Source organism: Siphateles boraxobius, unplaced genomic scaffold, assembly GCF_051911475.1.
Source record: "Siphateles boraxobius isolate OS27281-9 unplaced genomic scaffold, OSU_SipBor_1 130, whole genome shotgun sequence".
NCBI lineage: Eukaryota > Metazoa > Chordata > Actinopteri > Cypriniformes > Leuciscidae > Siphateles > Siphateles boraxobius.
The window spans coordinates 31,968,537-31,988,382 of NW_027508734.1; the positions used below are offsets into that span (position 1 = coordinate 31,968,537).

The window sequence follows — 19,846 nt, forward strand, 5'->3', positions numbered from 1 at the left end:
GCCGTTACTTGATATGCATAACTCTTTAGTGAATCTTTGCGAAGACAACACTGACAGCCCATGCATATAAATGACTGCATGCAGTTGGAATTCCCTCCTAAATGTTAATAGACTAGTGTTAAAGATTAAAGGAAAGGAAGTAATGCTCTAATCTACCTTATTGATCCAGGTCTCAAATTCATTTGATTCGGTGGTGAGGAACAAATCTGTGGGGAAAGAGAGACAAAGAGAGAGAGATCATTATTTAGTACTCAAAATGATCAGACTTCCTTGCTTTGCGATTTAAGCAAATTAGTAATGCATTGATTGTGAGAGCCATCATCAACAGGTGGAAGTAAAGATTCCTGTGACAGAAAGAGAAACGGAGCAGTGCCATCTTGCTGTCAGCTGTGGCTCCTCGTTCAGTCCTGTCACACACACAGCACTGCACAGTAAGAGACTTCATCAAACAAATGGGGAAGTGGAAAATGGACGGAATCAGCAAGCAGATTAACACAACAGACAATGAATGGAAGGATACTGACAAAAGCACATCGAATACACACGTGAAACCGTAACCCATGAGCTCAGTGTATTGACATATGAAACACAAGCCCAGCTGTGAAACTGAACCTGAGCTCAATATAAACCGGGTACCACCTCCAGTTTGTGTCTTCAGAATCCAGACAATTTCAGATGTTCAATACATCGATGTTGTTCCCCACATCACCATTATGACTTGCGTGATTACATCTGTTGTGTGTCCTTCTCTCAATAACCAGAACACACCACATGTATTATCAAGCACGATTCTCCTGACAGAGTCCGACATGGAGTTATTACACTGATTGGCGTAGACGAGTGCTGTGATTTTCTTTTGCTGTCGATGTTCTTCTTTCCTTTTGTTTGATGATAGCTTCATTTTAGAGGCCTGGATGTTGGAGATGCAGCAAGAAGCATGTAACAGCCTCATGTTATTTTTGTGAAACTTACACTGCTTTCAAACACAGCAGTCAATGCTTTAGGTGTGAGGGTGAGAAAAAATGCATGAGGAAAAGAAACAGAAAGAGAGTTATAGCATGGAAAACAGGATTATCTTTACTCCTTTCTTTAGAACAAACAAGTTCAATGTTTTAAAACATGTGTCTGTCCACACGGAGTAAAACAAAAGAGTTAAGAAATGGAAATCTATCACAGCCAATAAAAACATATTTGATGTTTAATGGATTTGTGAACTAATGATATTTCAGCGTGGACAGGAAATCACGGCTATCGCTTTTCAGGCATCTTAGTTAAAAGTAATTCACCCTTCACCCAACAACGAATTCTAATCCATGAACAAAGATGCATTACATCGTTATACTAATGTTTGATTGAAGCAACGAAATTTTTTTGCCCCACCCTAATGAAAAGACTGTATAAATACCAAAATGTTTCATTCCTATTTCTATGAATAAGACACACATTGCAACAGGCAATTGGTTAAGCTCTGGTTTCCTAGATGTGCACTTGGGACTGCACAAGTGCTTTGGCTTTTATCAAACTTAAATACACATTTTAAGGCAAATTGAGCCTAAAAAACATTTATTGGACAGTTAACATCAGATTTTATTGCTAATTTGAAATATGTTATTTAACCTGATTAATATTAAACATTGTATAAATATTAAGAAAAATATTAAAATATAAAAAAAATGCTACCAATGAGCATAAAATGGCCCTTTAAGAGGGATTGTTCCCTCCCAACATTACAAATTCTGTCATTATGTACTCATGTCATTCAAAACATGCATGTCTATCATTCTTTTGCAGGACAGAAAATTTGTTTCACTGTTTTTTTTGTTAATACAAATGGAAGAAAATGATCACCAAAACTAGTGTTTAGTTTAGTTAGCAACTTTCTTCAAAAAATCTTGTGTGTTCTGCAGAAGAAAGTCAAATTATGACAGTAATTTATTTTTGGGGTGGACTATTACTGGGTGAGGCTGTGTAAGTTTTAAAACCAGTGTCATGAGGTGGGCCGGTACAGATGTTTGAACCGATTAGAGCAACTGTGCTAGTGCTGACCTTTGAGAAGAAATAAAGAGCAGATACTGAACTCAAAAGCGTGTGCTCTGGCTGTAAACCTTTGTCCTCTGGCTCTCATTTTGTCCTTAAAAAAATAAAAAAATCCTCTGCCTATCTCACTTCTCCAGGTCTCACACATTCCATCTATTATCCATCCAGTCCACTCCTCTTTCTCTCTCTCTCTCTCTCTCTCTCTCTCTTTCTTGGTAAAGTGGTGTTCCCTGTGGGAGTGGAGTGCTCGCTGGCAGTGGCTGATGAGGTGCGGAATAAACAGCTTCATTAATCAGACTTAGAGTAGTGCCACTAGTACAGTCAGCTGATTACACTCAGGTCTGGGGCCTCGCAGACACACACACCCCCACCCTTCTCTGCAAGCATTATTATACACCAACACCTTTAGACAGACGGTGAGTTTACTTTAAAGATTTTAGGTGGATGTGTAAAAATAGTACAGTCAGCTGATTACACTCAGGTCTGGGGACTCGCACACACACGCGCACACACACGCGCACACACACGCACGCGCACACGCACGCGCACGCACGCACGCGCGCGCGCGCACGCACGCACGCACGCACGCACACACACACACACACACACACACACACACACACACACACACACTTCTCTGCGTACAACCAACACCTACTACAACCAACACCTACAAAGATTTTATGCTGATGTGTAAAAATAGCGACTTTCATTCTAAGTGTCAACTACAAAAGTTTAAGCTTCTAACACATTCTGCAGTTTGACAAGTGAAATGCTAACATGACCCAGACATTTTTTTTTCTCTTCCAGACTGCCGTTTTGAAATCACAATTTTTACAATCTGGTGCAAATACAAGCAGCAAATCTGGCATTGGATCATTTTCACTTAATTTAGAATGTGTTGTTATTATCAGTTATTTTAACATTTCTCTCAAGATAGATTTGTGTGAATGCCATCAAATCAGCAATTAAAGGAATCAATAATTTTAATTAGAAGGAATAAATTGTATCTAACTAACTAAACAGTCTGCAGTGGATGAACTTAAAAGGTGTCAGCTAAAAAGTAAAGGAAAAAATATAGCTTAAAAGCAACTTATTCAACAAAACATTAAAATCAAAACGAATTATATTACTTCTACAAATTTAAAAAAACACATTACATTTTAATAAATGACAGTGCTAGACATATTAATTGTGTGCATTGCAAAGGCTGAGGCAGACACTCAAAAATCCTTTCAGAAATGACTTCACTTTCACTGAAGCCTTTAAAAAAAAATCAAACATGTTTGTTTCTCAAGCCCAGTTTCAACCAATTTAAATTGGTTTCTTGTAAAAAAGTTAACAAGAAAGATGGCCTCATGTGGTATGGCCATGGACCCCCACTCAGCGTTCACCGTGTGAAATATGTTTTTTCAAAAAAACTCTGAATCTGGCTGCTATGCTGGTCCAGCTGAAAACAAAGTTTTGTTTACAAGGCAGCAAGATACTACAATGGACACTTCAAAGGGGCAACTAGTTGCTGTTTTTGACACAGTTTGGAGGGTTTATAGCATCAAATCTATGAGTTTAGCTTCAGGCGGTCTGAGTAACAAGTAAACAACATATTCTCAAGTCCAAAATATACAGCTTAATTTTCAGAGGTATGACCGTGGAATAATTGTTACTAATTATTTGTGGACTAATTTGTTTAGATTGAACAACATAAAATAAAAGTTTCAATTAAACATCCATTGACAGTTTTCAGGAATGAATTTAGCTTAGCAATGATGCTGCGGTCACGGGTGGATAGGAAAGCTCTAGAAACCACAGGGAGAACTCTGTTAATTTGAAAGAAACGCTCGATTAGTTGCTGAACATGTGTGTTGTGTTTACATGCCTCCATCGTTGAAACCAATCAGCACAGAATCAGCAGAATCAACAATCCTTTCTGACACAAATGTCCAGTTTAATTGGTTAATCAGAAGCGCTGGAGAACATAACAGGGAGTGACAGAGAGTAATGTGAATCTCAGACAATTAATCAAAATAATTTGATTATACATGTTGCCGTAATGTACTAAAATATGCCTTGATTAGCACTCCGATTCATTTCATGCAGTCGTTTCCTACACTAACATCTATGGCATCTTGTGCACATTATTTGTTTACTGTTTTTTCTTTTTACATTACCCAGTTGGCACAGTCCCTCCATTAAGGTATTAATATTTGAGAGGGCCGTCAGAGTTAAATAATTGAGGAGCACCTATACATTATGTGTCATGAAGGGAGGATAGTTAGACAGAGGGGAGGAAAATCTACATACATTATATGTGAAGTGTTATTAAAACATTATACAGACTGATTTTCAGAGAAAACAAATAAAAATTACATGACACTAAAGTTAAAGTTAAATCTGATTAAAGAAATGAATATATGCAAAACAAGCAGTCTGATGTTTAATTTGTTGAACCCCTGAATGCCAATGGAAAAAAGGGCACTTCTGAGCATGAAACATTACAGCCACAAAAATCACTTTGCATAAAGAAACATTGTTACTGTTCAAGCTATATAAAGCTTGTCTTACAAGCTACAAAACAATGTGGTGCTAAAATCGCTGTGCCTCTATTTTCCGGCACACACAAAGCCAGTCGTGTCGCCAGAAGGGAAAATGAGACAGATCTCATTGATCTTCCACCATCACATGTGGAACAACATGGCAAGTGGAGTAATGACAATAGCATCCCTAAAAGTGATTACGTAAGATTTCAAACTTTCATAAAATATAGGGGGGGAAAAAACACACATATAAACTAGCTAACGTGCATTGCAAATCTGTGATACTATGAGTCACAGCGGGGCTTATGCATTTGGAGGGGGAACAGTTTTCAATTATATCTAATGACAGAATTGAAACGAGCACCCAGTAGGAAGCACAGCAGTGGCCTGCACTCTTTCAGCTGAGAAATGTTGGAGAATCACTATTTTCCAACTGCCTTTCCTGAGGCATTATGGGTAATAGCAGAAACGGAGGCAGAGACAGGCACTCCGGGAAGAAGAGACAGGCGAGGAGAGATACAAGAGCATCTGTCTCCAAAACTCCTTCAACTGCTACTGCCATCCTTTCCAGCACCCTCTTATTCAGAGCAAAGGGAAGGAAGAAGAGAGAGCAAAGCGAACGTGTTCAGCGGCAGACATGTGACAACAAGAGGAGAGTGAAAAGAAAGGAGGAAATGAGCGAGAAAGCGAGATCAATAAAATCTACTCAGTTCCTCCGAGACTTTGTTCGCACAGCATTATATTGTTTTGTAAGTTACGAAACTGAAAAGCACACCAAAAAACAAATCCAGCAGAAGACTTCCACTGGAGCGAGGTCACAAACAATGGCAGAATGATTTATTAGGACAGATGCTATCAAGCCGTTTTCTACCATGATATTGTATAATGTAGATGCTTGGATGACAGAATTTAACAATGCTCTAATTGTAGCTACATTTGTCACTTCCAGGAAAATTATTCTGAGACATGAGGAATTGCTAGGACAATTTTAAGGATGGTTTCCTGAAAAAATAAAATAACTAAAATATACTCCTTATAGCAAATTCTTCTAATAACTAAAATATAAAAATAACTAAGGGTGTTGAAATTAATTGTTTCTGCATTGATGCAGTAATAGACCATAATCGATTATAGCCTATAGACGTTTCTCTGACGTCATTCATCACATACGCGCCTCACACTAGCGTTAAATGATGGAGGGAGGCGAAACACAAAAGCAAGTAATAAAAAATGCACCCAATATTTTAACCTATGATTTTAACATTTACAGCCTGCGAGTTTGTGTGAGCGTTATTGCAACTTAAAGGGCTAGTTTACCCAAAAATGAAAAATCTGTCAGTAATTACTCACCCTCATTTCATTCTAAACTCATAAGACCTTCATTAATCTTCGGAACACAAATGAAGATATTTTTGATGAAATCTGAAAGCTTTCTTTCCCTCCATTGACAGCAACGTAATTGCAACTTTCAAGGCCCAGAAAGGTGGAAAAAAACATAGTTAAAGGGATACTCCACTTTTTTGGAAACAGGCTAATTTTACAACTCCCCCAGAGTTAAACTGTTGAGTCTTACCGTTTTTGAATCCATTCAGCCGATTTCCGGTTCTGGCTGTACCACTTTTAGCATAGCTTAGCATACATCATTGAAGTGGACAAGCCCATTAGCATTTCTCAACAAAAAAAAAAATGACCAAAGTGTTTCGATATTTTTCCTATTTAAAACTTGGCTCTTCTGTAGTTACATCGTGCACTAAGACTGACGGAAAATGTAAAGTTGCGATTTTCTAGGCTGATATGGCTAGGAACTATACTCTCATTCCTGCGTAATAATCAAGAAACTTTACTGCCGTACCATGGGTGCAGCAGGCGCAATCATATGACGCAGCGCCTTAAAATAGGCTACCTTCCGTCAACTGGGCTGCATCATATCATTACGCCTGCTGCTTTCCGTCGGTCTTAGTGCACGATGTAACTACAGAAGAGTCAAGTTTTAAATAGGAAAAATATCGAAACACTTTGGTCTTTTTTTGTTGTTGTTGAGAAATGCTAATGGTCTTGTCCACTTCAATGATGTATGCTAAGCTATGCTAAACGTGGTACCGCCAGAACCGGAGACCGGCTGAATGGATTCAAAAACGGTAAAACTTGTTGTAAAGTTGTAAAATGAGCCTATTTCCCCAAAAAGTGGAGTATCCCTTTAAAATAGTCCATGTGACTACAGTAGTTCAGCCTTAATGTTATGAAGCGATGAGAATACTTTTTTGTGTGCAAAAAAAAATATTTTTATAATATTTTTAGTGTACTAAAATAACTTTATTCAATAAGCTCTTCTCTTCCATGTCATTCTCATACGCTGTTGACGTAGTTTAAACAGCGCAACGCTTCTGGGTTCTACGTCAGAACGTAGGCTCACTATTTGCTCGACACTGATCATGTGTGTGAGCTAGCCAATAGGGAGCCTACGTTCTGACGTAGAACCCAGAAGCGCTGCGCTGTTTACACTACGTCAACAGCGTATGAGAATGACATGACATGACAAAAACACCATTAAGGATTTCCAGACCAAATACATAATTGAGCACATTTACATGCACACCAGGGGCCGGTTGTATAAACCGCTAAGACTAGTCTTACAAGTTAGACACCAATTTTTTTACTTTAAGACTGTTCATAACTTTTTTAAATCAGTTACATAAAAACGCAGATTAGCCTAATTTAATACCGAAAAGTAAAACTGACTGCCCCTGAACTGCTAGTGGGTCACACTAGAACTTAAAGGGATACTCCACCAGTTTTTCTTATTAAACTATGTTATTCCCTTAACTAAGACGAGTTGATACATACCTCTCTCGTCTCAGTGCGTGCACTATATCGCTCTGTATTGCCGCAAAACTATGTTAGCACTTAGCTTAGCCCATGGATTAAATATGGGCCAAGCAGAGAAGCGACCAAACACTTCCACGTTTTCCCTATGTAAACACAGTTACTCGAGTAGTGTAACTTGACCTGGGCTGGTGACACAAAATAAACCGTTGCGCTTTTCTAAGCGTTTAAAATTGATGACTATATTGTATGGCGGAATACCATAACAAGTGCTTTTGAGCACTTCGACTTGGCGCAATAATATCTTCACTCGTGGAAAGTCCTCTTACCGGCTCCCGCTTCCTCTCCCTCTGACATTTCCGTCAATACAACGAGAGGAAGCGGGAGCCGGTAAGATGACTTTTCACGAGTGAAGATATTATTGCGCCAAGTCGAAGTGCTCAAAAGCACTTGTTATGGTATTCCGCCATACAATATAGTCATCAATTTTAAACGCTTAGAAAAGCGCAACGGTTTATTTTGTGTCACCAGCCCAGGTCAAGTTACACTACTCGAGTAACTGTGTTTACATAGGGAAAACGTGGAAGTGTTTGGTCGCTTCTCTGCTTGGCCCATATTTAATGCATGGGCTAAGCTAAGTGCTAACATAGTTTTGCGGCAATACAGAGCGATATAGTGCACGCACTGAGACGAGAGAGGTATGTATCAACTCGTCTTAGTTAAGGGAATAACATAGTTTAATAAGAAAAACTGGTGGAGTATCCCTTTAAGACATTGTCTTAACATAATGGCTAGGTTATATTCAACCGGCCCCAGTACACTGATAACCCGTTGTTTGGTTCTCTTACGAGAGGTTCTCTCGTATTGCTTAAGTTTAGCTTACGCTACGGGAAAGATTCATCTTCTCGAGATACTGAAGCCAAAAAATTATCCTTAATTTTGTATTCCTTGTCAACGCAGTGCAGCAGCTAGCAGACCTAGAGCAGGCCATCTCGCGTGCTCATTGGCTGCCCTGCGGGCAACTGCTGCAGCCTACCAGTGAGCCCGGCGTGACGTCACGCCCAATGAAGGGCGCCTGCGCCTTCATAGCGTCATAGCCCGCCAGAATGGGCGTGGCTTAGCGTATAACACTAGGGGCTGTAGGCTGACTTCCCTGATTTTCGTCTCTTCAGCGAGCTCTTCGCATCGCTGGATCTGAGAGAAGCCACCGCCGTCGTCGAACAGCGGACAGCCAGCTTAGGAGAGCGCTGAGGAAGCCGGCCGTCTTCGCCACCTTCAGCCATCCGTGCGAGCTACGCTATCCGGCGACGTATCCTTTACCTTGCTAAAACCTATTCTAAAACCTATTCTAAAAGAGCAGCGATTGTCTTTTTTAAGACGCCTCGCACTTCCGGCTGTGAAGCGCTTCCGCTGTCGACCCTGCGGGCTCGACTCGAAGCCTTCAACACCGCCGCCTCTCCTCACCGACGCGCAGCTGCCGCTCACGAGCCTCACTGCCGTCGCATCTGAGAATGAGGCCGAGGGACACGTACGAGCACGCGGCTAGCTCTCTTTACGTTACAAGAGAGCTACCCCGCCCTCGTGTCCCCGTTCGCGCATCATGCAGAGCCCTCTCGAGCTCTCTGCATGACCCGGACGGGCTTGCGCGCCGCCGTCGAAATGTCTCGACATGTCAGTCCCCTTAGATAAGGCTACTGCAGTGGTGTATTTGGCAGCCAACGAGCCGGTAATGCAACCCGCTCGCCTGCACACATCCGCCGTTCTCGCGGCGACCCAGAGAAATCTCAAGTGAGTATAATGTCAGATTAAGAATGTAAGTTACGTGCCCGCTCACGCTTAACTTACTAACAGACACATCGCCTCCGAAAAGACGTGCATGTTTAAGTTTATTCCCTGTCAGTCCCCTTCAAACAGGCTACTGCAGTGGTTCAATTAGCAGCCAACGAGCCGGTTTGTTGACCCTCTCGCCTGCAAACAAACGCCGTTTTCACGGCGACCCAGAAAAATCTCAAAAAGAGTATTTAATGTCTGGTCCGGCTCATGCTGTCGGTGTTGTAAGTGTAATGAAAGTGCCCACGACCCAGAAAAATCTCAAAAAGAGTATTTAATGTCTGGTCCGGCTCATGCCGTCGGTGTTGTAAGTGCAATGAAAGTGCCCATGCCCCAGTGTTCACCACTACACATAAGCACTCCGAACCTCACAGAGCACACTCTCATGAAGCGCAGAAAAGCCGCTCGAGTGTTGAATGTAAGAAATGTGTCCACAAGTCTGTGCCCACTATCTGCCCGCTCTGTTACACGATCAAGAAAGCAGGTTATGAATGTAAGTCTCGTGCCCGCCAGAGTGCGTTCACGCTTGCTAACACAAACCTCCCCCCGGGCTCCGCCCGCGCGTTTAAGTGTTATCACAAAACGCAAGGCATTAATAAAACGCTCCCCATCCATTATGATCGGGGCGTCAAATACACTTGTAAGTCTAGTGCCCGCGCTCACGCTTACAGGAAGCTTTTCCGCCCGGAGCGCTGCTCGCGCGTCAAAGATGAAAAAAGAATGTTCCCCATCCCTTATGATTGGGACATCTCACATAAATCAGCCGGTCTCGGCTTTCAGCGAGCAGCCATTGCCCAGAACCGAGAGCGCGCGCGCCGCGCTTTCGGCTCCAGGTCAGTTTCACAAAAGAAAGCAGGTTATGGATGTAAGTCTCGTGCCCGCCAGAGTGCGTTCACGCTTGCTAACACAAACCTCCCCCCGGGCTCCGCCCGCGCGTTTTAAGTGCTATCACAAAACGCAGGGCAGTAATAAAACGCTCCCCATCCATTATGATCGGGGCGTCAAATACACTTGAAAGTCTCGTGCCCGCGCACACGCGCTCACGCTTACAGGAAGCTTTCCCGCCCGGAGCGCTGCTCGCGCGTCAAAAAAAAAAAAGTGACAAAAGACTGTTCCCCATCCCTTATGATTGGGACATCTCACATAAATCAGCCGGTTTCGGCTTTTCAGCAAGCAGCCATTGCCCAGAACCGAGAGCGCGCGCACCGCGCTTTCGGCTCCTGTTCAGTTTCACAAGCCCGCAAATGGCGGCGGTCTGAACCCGGAGGCCATTCGCCCCCTAGCGGCTCACATAGCTGCGTGGGAAACTATCCCAGGGATTTCAGAATGGGCGTTGAGCACAATAAAGCAGGGGTATACACTTCAACTCATTCGCCGCCCCCCGCGCTTTCAAGCCCGGACCGCGACAATAGTGAATGCGGAAGTAGCACACCTACTTCACGCAGAAATAGCAAAGCTGCTGTGCAAAGGGGCTATAGAAAAGGTACCGCCTTCTCTGAGCGAGTCAGGCTTTTACAGCCGATATTTTCTCGTACCCAAGAAGGACGGAGCCTTCAGACCTATCCTAGATCTGAGACATTTGAACTAAGTGCTTGCGAAAAGACCGTTCAAAATGCTTACGACCAGGAAAATCCTCGTGCACGTTCGCCCGAGGGACTGGTTTATTTCTCTAGATCTGAAGGATGCCTATTTTCAGATTCAGATAGTACCCCGTCACAGGCAATTTTTGAGATTCGCCTTCGACGGTCAGGTATATCATTACACCGTCCTGCCGTTCGGCCTGTCCCTGGCACCCTGTACATTTACAAAGTGCATGGACGCGGCGCTCGCCCCCCTGAGAAGTCAGGGGCTGCGAATAATGAACTATCTGGACGATTGGCTGATATTGGCACAGTCAGAGACAGAACTGCTATCTCACAGAACAGTGCTTCTCAGTCATCTGGAAAGCTTGGGTCTCACGGTCAACTGGACCAAGAGCTCATTACTGCCCAGCCAGTCAATTTCCTTTTTAGGAATAGCACTGGACTCGGTGACCATGACGGCTCGTTTATCGACACAGAGCGCGCGCGCCGTGTTCACCACCTAGCCCCATCTTTCCAGAAGGGCAGCTTTCTCCCTTTGAAAACATTTCAAAGGATGTTGGGCTGTATGGCATCAGCTGCAGCGGTGCTCCAGCTGGGCCTACTGCGCATGCGCCCGCTCCAACGCTGGTTGAATGCTCACGTGTTGCGCCAGGTGTCTGGCGGCCAGAAAATCAGAGTGACTCAGGCCTGCATAGCAGCTCTGCAGCCCTGGTTAGTGGCCGACTGGTACCAGCAGGGAGTAATGATGGGAACCATCTCTTATCGTAAAGTCATCTCGACAGACGCGTCCAACTCGGGTTGGGGCGGACTGTTCGAGGGCAGACCGGCCTTTGGCCAGTGGTCAGACCAGGAGAAGGGTTTTCACATAAACTGTCTGGAAATGATAGCGGTCGAGAACGCGCTGAAGTGCTTCCTCCCGTTCATACAGGACCAGCATGTTCTTATCCGCTCGGACAACATGTCTGTGGTATCCTATGTAAACCGTCAGGGCGGTGTCAGATCCAGAAATCTCTTCAATCTGACGGAACGCCTCCTTATTTGGTCTCCGATGCACCTGCGCTCGCTGAGGGCGGCGCATCTGCCTGGCCATTTGAACGACGGCCCAGACAAACTGTCCAGGGACAATGTTCCCCCAGGGGAATGGTCCCTGCACCCCAAACGGTCCAGAAACTGTGGCGCCTATTCGGCAGAGCGGAAGTCGACCTATTTGCGTCAAAAGACAACGCTCAATGCCCGACGGTCTGTTCGAAGGACGAGGACGCGCTGGCCCAGGTTTGGCCCAGCCTCCCGCTATATGCTTTCCCTCCGGTCTCTCTGTTGCCACAGGTGATCAAGAGAATCAGGGAAACGCGCCACTCGGTGCTCCTCATAGCCCCGCGTTGGGAGAATCAGATTTGGTTCCCGGAACTAGCAGGGCTGTCACATACAGCTCCGTGGCCGAATCCGGTGAGGGCAGATCTCCTCTCTCAGGCTCGCAGCACGATCTGGCATCCCAATCCAGAGCGCAGGTCTCTGCATGCATGGTTGATGAACGGGTACTCGTTGCCCTGCCAGAAGGAGTGATGAACACGATCACGCAGTCTAGAGCCCCTTCCACGAGAAGGCTCTACGCGTCTAAATGGTCGGTTTTCTCTGGATGGTGCACCGACAGAGGTCTGGACCCGCGGACATGCGGGGTGGCGCATCTGCTCACCTTCCTACAAGAGCTGTTGGATAAGGGAAGGTCCCCATCCACGCTCAATGTATACGTGGCGGCCGTGGCAGCGTTTGCAGAATCGACGCACGGCCAGTCATTGGGAAGACACGAGTTGGCCATCCGCTTCCTTAGAGGAGCTAGAAGGATGAATCCGCCGCGCCCCCCGTCGGTTCCCATGTGGGATCTTTCATTGGTCCTCGAGGCCCTGAAAGCTTTTCCATTTGAACAGCTAGACACCGTGGGGTTGAAATATCTATCACTGAAAACCGTCTTTCTGACTGCACTGTCGTCAGTAAAACGTGTAGGGGACCTGCGTGTGCTGTGTGTCAGCGCGTCGTGTCTTGAGTTCGGACCGAATGACTCTAAAGTCATCCTCAGACCTAGGCATGGCTATGTCCCTAAAGAGATGGGCACTCCATTCAGAGCGCAAGTTATTTCGTTGTCAGCTCTCCCAGCATCTGACAGCGAAGGTGATGTGAATCTCCTCTGCCCTGTCAGAGCGCTGAGGTTTTACATTACGCGCTCCGCCTCCTTCAGGCGTTCGGAACAGCTTTTTTGTTTCGTTTGGTGGGCGCACCAAGGGTTTCGCCTCCTCGAAACAGAGCCTGTCCAGATGGATAGTAGACGCTATAGCGGCCGCTTACGCGTCAAAAGGTCTGCAATGCCCTCTGGGCATCAGGGCTCATTCCACGAGAGGCGTGGCCTCTTCGTGGGCATGGTCCAGTGGAATTTCTATCCATGACATATGTGTAGCGGCGGGCTGGAGCTCCCCGTCTACCTTTGTCAGGTTTTATAACCTAGAAGTTCCTGCCTTGCAGGCTAAACTGTTGTCAGTCTGAAGGAGAGGTGTATTCTGCCCAGATCTCCTGCTCAGATCACTCTCACATGACTCAGCTCTCCTGGTTGAGCTGCACTAAGTAGGGTATGTGCCATGTGCCTATACAGACCAGCGCACTGCTCTGTATTCCCTATGTGTGCTTATGTACAAGTGATGGCCCGCGTGGCTGGCCACCTTATTTTTTCCACTTATGGGGTTCCCCTGAAAGCTCGGGGTCTCATGTGGATGCTTGGCGCGCACGGCGTTGACAAAGTGTTCCCGTAGCGTAAGCTAAACTTACGCAATACGAGAGAACCTCTCGTAAGAGAACGATACTCGGTTACTAACGTAACCTCGGTTCTCTCTAGAGAGGGAACGAGTATTGCGTAACCGGCCGTGCTCGCGCCACGAGCGACTTCGCTTCAGTCGACGAAAACCAGGGAAGTCAGCGGGCGCCCTTCATTGGGGGGGGAAGTCAGCGGGCTCACTGGTAGGCTGCAGCAGTTGCCCGCAGGGCAGCCAATGAGCACGCGAGATGGCCTGCTCTAGGTCTGCTAGCTGCTGCACTGCGTTGACAAGGAATACAAAATTAAGGATAATTTTTTGGCTTCAGTATCTCGAGAAGATGAATCTTTCCCGTAGCGTAAGCTAAACTTACGCAATACTCGTTCCCTCTCTAGAGAGAACCGAGGTTACGTTAGTAACCGAGTATCGTTTTACATGCAAACAAATAATCCAACAACGCAAGTAAACTGCGTTTACAAGACTATCAATATAATCAGGTTATTTCCTGGTAGTGACGTCAAAGCGCATTAATTTGTGTTTCTGACTCCGCGTATTTCATTTGTTATGTTGGTTGTGATGTTAAATAAAGCGAAGAAGACTATTGCAACATGTCAAGGGGAAACTTACGGCTCATATATTAACCTCTCATGGAGGTACAGATGCAGCATTTTGACTGTACCACTTGTTCTGCTGTATACGAAATAAAAGCACTTTTATAATTTTTTGGGGTCAGGAAAAAGTCGAAGTTTGCGATATACTGTATTTCCTCCTCTCTTACTGCAAAATGCTCGCTCTGTATGGATGTGCTTAAATTCAAAGTAAGGACACGTTCCAGTCACATATATCACACATGCGCACTTCAATAAGCCAAGAGAAAGCAGTTTAGTGGGTTTACATGCTGGGCGAAATCAGTGTAAAGGGCAAAAATCTAGCTGTGACGATTAAGGGTTAAGAACGTGCATGTTAACGCACTCATTGACATGTATATTGTATGTTGTTGAAAGGTTGAAAAACATCAAACTATATCACCCAGTAGGCTTGTCACGATAATTTGAGATAACACTGTAATCACATACTAAGTCTAAGTGACTTTAAAGCAAATACAGAAATGCACACATTTTGTGTTTCTTTTACCAGTGCATGCAAGCTTACACAGTATGATACAAATATAATACACAAGTATTAATACTTGGAACATTAAATTCACTTCATTCTAAAGCAGTACAGGAAATCTTGCATATTTTTAACGTTTTGCATTCATTGCGAAAAATGACTTCTGCACTTGAGGTGGCTGGATTACAACATACTCCACAACAAAATTCACTTTCTCATACTACAACTGAATTACATTCTCGTTTCAGCAGAGAGATCCACCTCTCCACTAACAGACTCTCACACACACAGACATAACAGACCTTTCAGTCTCACACAAATACACAGAAATGTCCTTTAAAAGACATCCTCACACTTCCACACATTCATTCGATCTTTCTCTCCAACTAAGATTGTTCCATTACCGTGGAAGTTTCCTAGTCGGGGGCCGAATGCTATAGCTTGAAGTAACACATAATATCCTTCAACAGCATGATTCTCTAACAGAGAGTGAAACACAACGTAATGGACTTCCATTGCTATTCTCAGTTGTCATCAATGCTGTTTGGTATATGTGTTTTTGTCAGCTTGAATTAATTCTAAAAATCATAAGCACCCATTTCACACTTTCTTGGCTTTTTGCATGACTAGAAGTTAGAAAATTTCATTTAAAGTGTAATTGCATGTGGCTTCTAGCTTCTAGAAACTTTTAGATCACATTTGCATATACCTTTCCCAATCGGTTAATAGTGGATATCCTGACAAACTCAATGCTGATGAGAGGAAGTCATGATGGATTTTGTCACATAGTTCATCGAACCGTCTGTCTGTCAAACCTGCAGGGCTATAATCTGGGCGCAGTATTTCAGCATGAGAGCGAAACCCGAATCACAAACACCGTTCTATTTCACAGGAAGTGGTTTCCATGCCAACAGAGATAAGCACATACAGTACCTTCCATCCCAAAACTAACATATAGCTCACCAAAATGTTGACAGCAGGGCTGTGATGATTTTGGTGATTGTGTGCATGAGTTATTCTACCGCTGCTCTCGGCCTGCCATTAAAATCAGACAATAAGCCTAAATCATCTAATATAGTGTCTTCCAAACCAGGAGGCACTTGAAATTCAATTTTGTTAAACCAATTAAAAACACATTATAATAACATTACATATAATTAAAGTAATTTTTATTATTTTAAATATATAATTACATTCAATTTAATTACTTCTTAAAAAAATCCAGTGCGGTTCAGATATTTGTGTAAAGGAAATGCATTTATGATATATGCATACATTTATACTTTCTGCAGCAGATCGCTTTACTCTCTTCCTCACACTTTTTGTCACATTAAAAATCTAAGATAATCAAAATAATATCAAACTAAATAATAGTTTTAATAACATGCAGTTAAAGTGCTTTAGGTTAATAGGAAGCTAACGAGTGTGTTTTTTTATATCCTACACACAAAAGCGTTTTCTATGAAAGCCAGAGCTGCTGACAGTCACCTTGAGAGATAGAAACAGATCTCCAGAAACACTTATGGTATTTCACAGGGGTGTATATTCAAAAACACAATATAAACATACCTTTACTCCACATCCACATTACTGGAAGATGCAAGGATAGCATTGCTATGTTGGGAATAGCACACTACTATTACTACACTAACTATATAGTATATTTACTGCTGTTCACAGCAAGCAAATTGTCTGTAAATGCAGATTCTGTAGCAGAGAACACCCAAATAACCTAGTACATTTGCCAAAAAGTGCCATCTAAATTATTTTATTTAAATAATTATATTTTCAAAATGCATTTATTCAAATTTCTTAGACTCAACATAAATCTATTGATTGTAAAAATAATAATAATAATTGCAGTTAAATGTATGAACATGAGTTAGATATGGCTAACTGTGGAACAAGCAAGGTTCAAAATGTTAAAATGTATGAGACTGGTTTACATATAATCAATTGGATTTTTTTATGACAAATATGTACACAAGGTTATTTAGGCTACACAATTAGTTTTACATAAATCTTACTCAGACAAATATGCATCACATTTGAATGCACTACCCGGAAGCGTTTCACGTTGTTCAAATGTTCAAGTTTCAAGTCCTATGAAATGCATTTTATTCAGAAATTCTGGTTTGTCTGTATGAATTTTTCTGGATTCTGTATTTTATGATTTAATACAAATATCAAAAATGGTGGTAATCAAATAAATGCATAGGCCTAAAACTTAATTTAATTAATGTTTCAAAATGTAAATCAAATGAAAATGTTATCCTTTTATTATTATTATTTTGAAAAGTACATTTTATTGTAACCTAAAATACTATAATATTTATGTTATAACTTCTTGAACCGAACACTTATTTTGACAGGTTGTAGCTAAGACCTTTGAGTTTCAGAGAGTATTTGAAAATGTTTTTCTCAAATAAAGTGCCGAAATGCTCATTAAGTGTTCTCCCAGAGCAGTTCTGGAGATGTTCATATTGTTTTCATATTGTAAGGCAGCAGACGCTGAAAACACCATGAGCGTCACGCATACTTGAGTATGTAGTAGACGAAACCATTCCGCTCCTTCACACAGAGACACGCAAAACAAGATTATATTTATTTAGCAATCTTTTTGCACTTTTTATATTCGCATACTATATTATATATTTTATTATTATATTTATTGTACAGCTCTAATTTCAATTTATTTATCCATCCATCAATTTTCACGTTTTACCTGACATCTGCGTTATACAGTAAATTCCATTTTCATGACTGGAGTGGATTCCGGGATTCCCTCTGCATCACTGATATCATACTGCCTTAAAATATAAACAGGACATACTTTAATCTGCACAGAGGAATGGTGATTCCAAATATAGAAATATTTAAAAATATATAGACCTAATATTCAAGATTTCAGGGTACTGCTTCACTTACTATTTTTTAACATGGGTAGTATACAGTAAGCTATTTAATAAATATTGTATGCACAGGAGGTATGCCATTCCGAACATAGTCCATGTACAATATGGAGGCTAAAAAAGCAGGTTTTCATGAGACAAAAGCACATCAGCTCTAAATGACAAAAGAGGGGAAGCAAAGGTGCTGATTGGTAGTTAATTACGATGCATTCACAACTTCTGAGCTCTCGTTAGTTCCAAACAATGCTGACATGCTGCACACCAAATGATCTCCATTATCATCGGCTCGCCTGCCGTGAGCAACTTCCTCTGCCTCTGAGCCACCGTGCCGTCAGAACGAGTGAAACCATTGCTTTCTCTCCCTATGTCTTAGCACATGCCAAAAGATGTAAGAACGAGACGCCTGAGCACATTCTGGGCTGGAAGTTTTGACTTCTGAAAGATACAAGATGTTTTCACAGTACAATAATCTCTTTCATTGTAAAAGATGAATGGACAAAGAGATGCTCATGAAATGACCCCAGCTGCAACATCAAACATTCAACAAAACAAATCATACCACCAATGCTAACAAAACCTCCAGTCTGCCCACTGTCTGAAGGCATCAGCGGGCCCAGAGGTTAAAAAGGTGGAACGCTACTTATTTGTACAGTTGTTACTCAGCCAACCATCCATGACTCCATCTCTCATGCCCTTGAGGGAGTCAACGAGCTACACTAGGCTGTCCTAAAGGGCCGAAATGCTGTCGATGAGATCAGACGATCACGACTTGAGGATGACAGGTGAATGAGACTTTGATAAATAGGCTAATGACAGAATGGAGTGTTTTGAAAGTGACAAGAGTGTAAAGTGAGCTGGAAGAACAAAGCTAAAGGACTTTAGACTGTCCTTTCAATGGAAAAGCTCTAAGAGGTTGTGGTGTCTTTAACCTCTCTCCTACAATTGAGCTGAGGACAGCCTTTGACATTATCAGAAAAAAAGTCATGTCACTAATCACTGAAACAGATACCCCAGCCAAATGACATTCAGATGGCAGACTTATGCGTTCCTGACTCTGCAAATGACACCTTGAGCCAGGACACGGACACCAAAAGAGCCTGCACCATTGTAACGTACTGACAGAGGCAGTTCGGCAAATCTGTAATTACATTCCTGTGAAAACTTCATCCTGAATTCTTAAGTCATGCTGACACCATGTCACTCCTCCTTTCTGGTGGAAGGCCACATGCTATAGCCTATCCTCTGAGATTAGCACAGCGTGATCCCACTATAATCAGTAAGGTGCACTATTCACTTCAAACAGGCCATGAGGCGGAAACAGAGAAATAAAAGAGACAGAAAACATGAGAGAAAGCCGGCTCTTTCTCAAGGTCAGTCCTTCATCAGTCGTCTCTGCACGATGCCACAGCTATGAGCATCACAATCTCTTTCTACCACTATAAACACACAAACACACACAAACCATAGCCCAGAAAAACAGAAAAATTGGGGTATTTCATGCATCCTGAATCTGAATCCATCCTGACGTTTCATTCACTTGAGAAGACATAAACTCTCTGTATGGAAAATATATAATGAAACTCAGTGAGCTACTGAAAGGATAACAGAGATTCAAAAGGTTTTTCATGCAACCACCCAGTTTCAGCTTGGTAACAGACTCATATGAGACACCTACATTTTGTAGATCAACGGCGGTTCCCTGACTGAGGATTTCTTCACACTCTGTTGAGAGAATTGAACTAAATTAAATGAATATTGAATGGAATTATTCTCAGAGGAAACAAACTTCATCGAGCTGGCAGTCAGGACATGTATAGGGAAGAACTTTTGGTGGGTCTGAGGGTTAAAGCAGGGAATTGAATCAAAGGCCAGGGAAGAATTGAAACCTATAAATAGATGCTACATAAGCCAATTTCTAAGCCAACAAATCCGCCATGTTTCTCTAACCCTGTTTTTTTCTTCTTCCCCAAAGCACTTCATTCATGAGCATGGCGGCGCTGGCATAAAATGGAGAGATGCTATTCTGAGGTGTTATAATCTTATAAAACCATTACGAGAACAACATAGGTGGAGTGGAGGGGATTATGCCAACACAACATATTCCTTATTCCATTTCGCTCACATTATGCTGGCAGAGAGAGAAATGGCAAAAGCAGCCCAACTTATTGCACTAACAAGCTTAGATGCTCAGGCCACTGACAGCATTTTGTATAAGT

The 19,846-nt window shown here is 42.7% G+C and overlaps 1 protein-coding gene across 1 annotated transcript in view; it reads right to left on the reverse strand.

Annotated features, from left to right (window-relative positions):
• itfg1 (integrin alpha FG-GAP repeat containing 1) overlaps nucleotides 1–19,846 on the reverse strand; it is a 142,670-nt gene that overhangs the window by 108,124 nt on the left and 14,700 nt on the right. Inside the window, exon 7 of the mRNA XM_077229264.1 lies at nucleotides 157–206. Coding sequence (XP_077085379.1) covers nucleotides 157–206 — 50 coding nt within the window. The remainder of the gene's footprint in view (nucleotides 1–156; nucleotides 207–19,846) is intronic.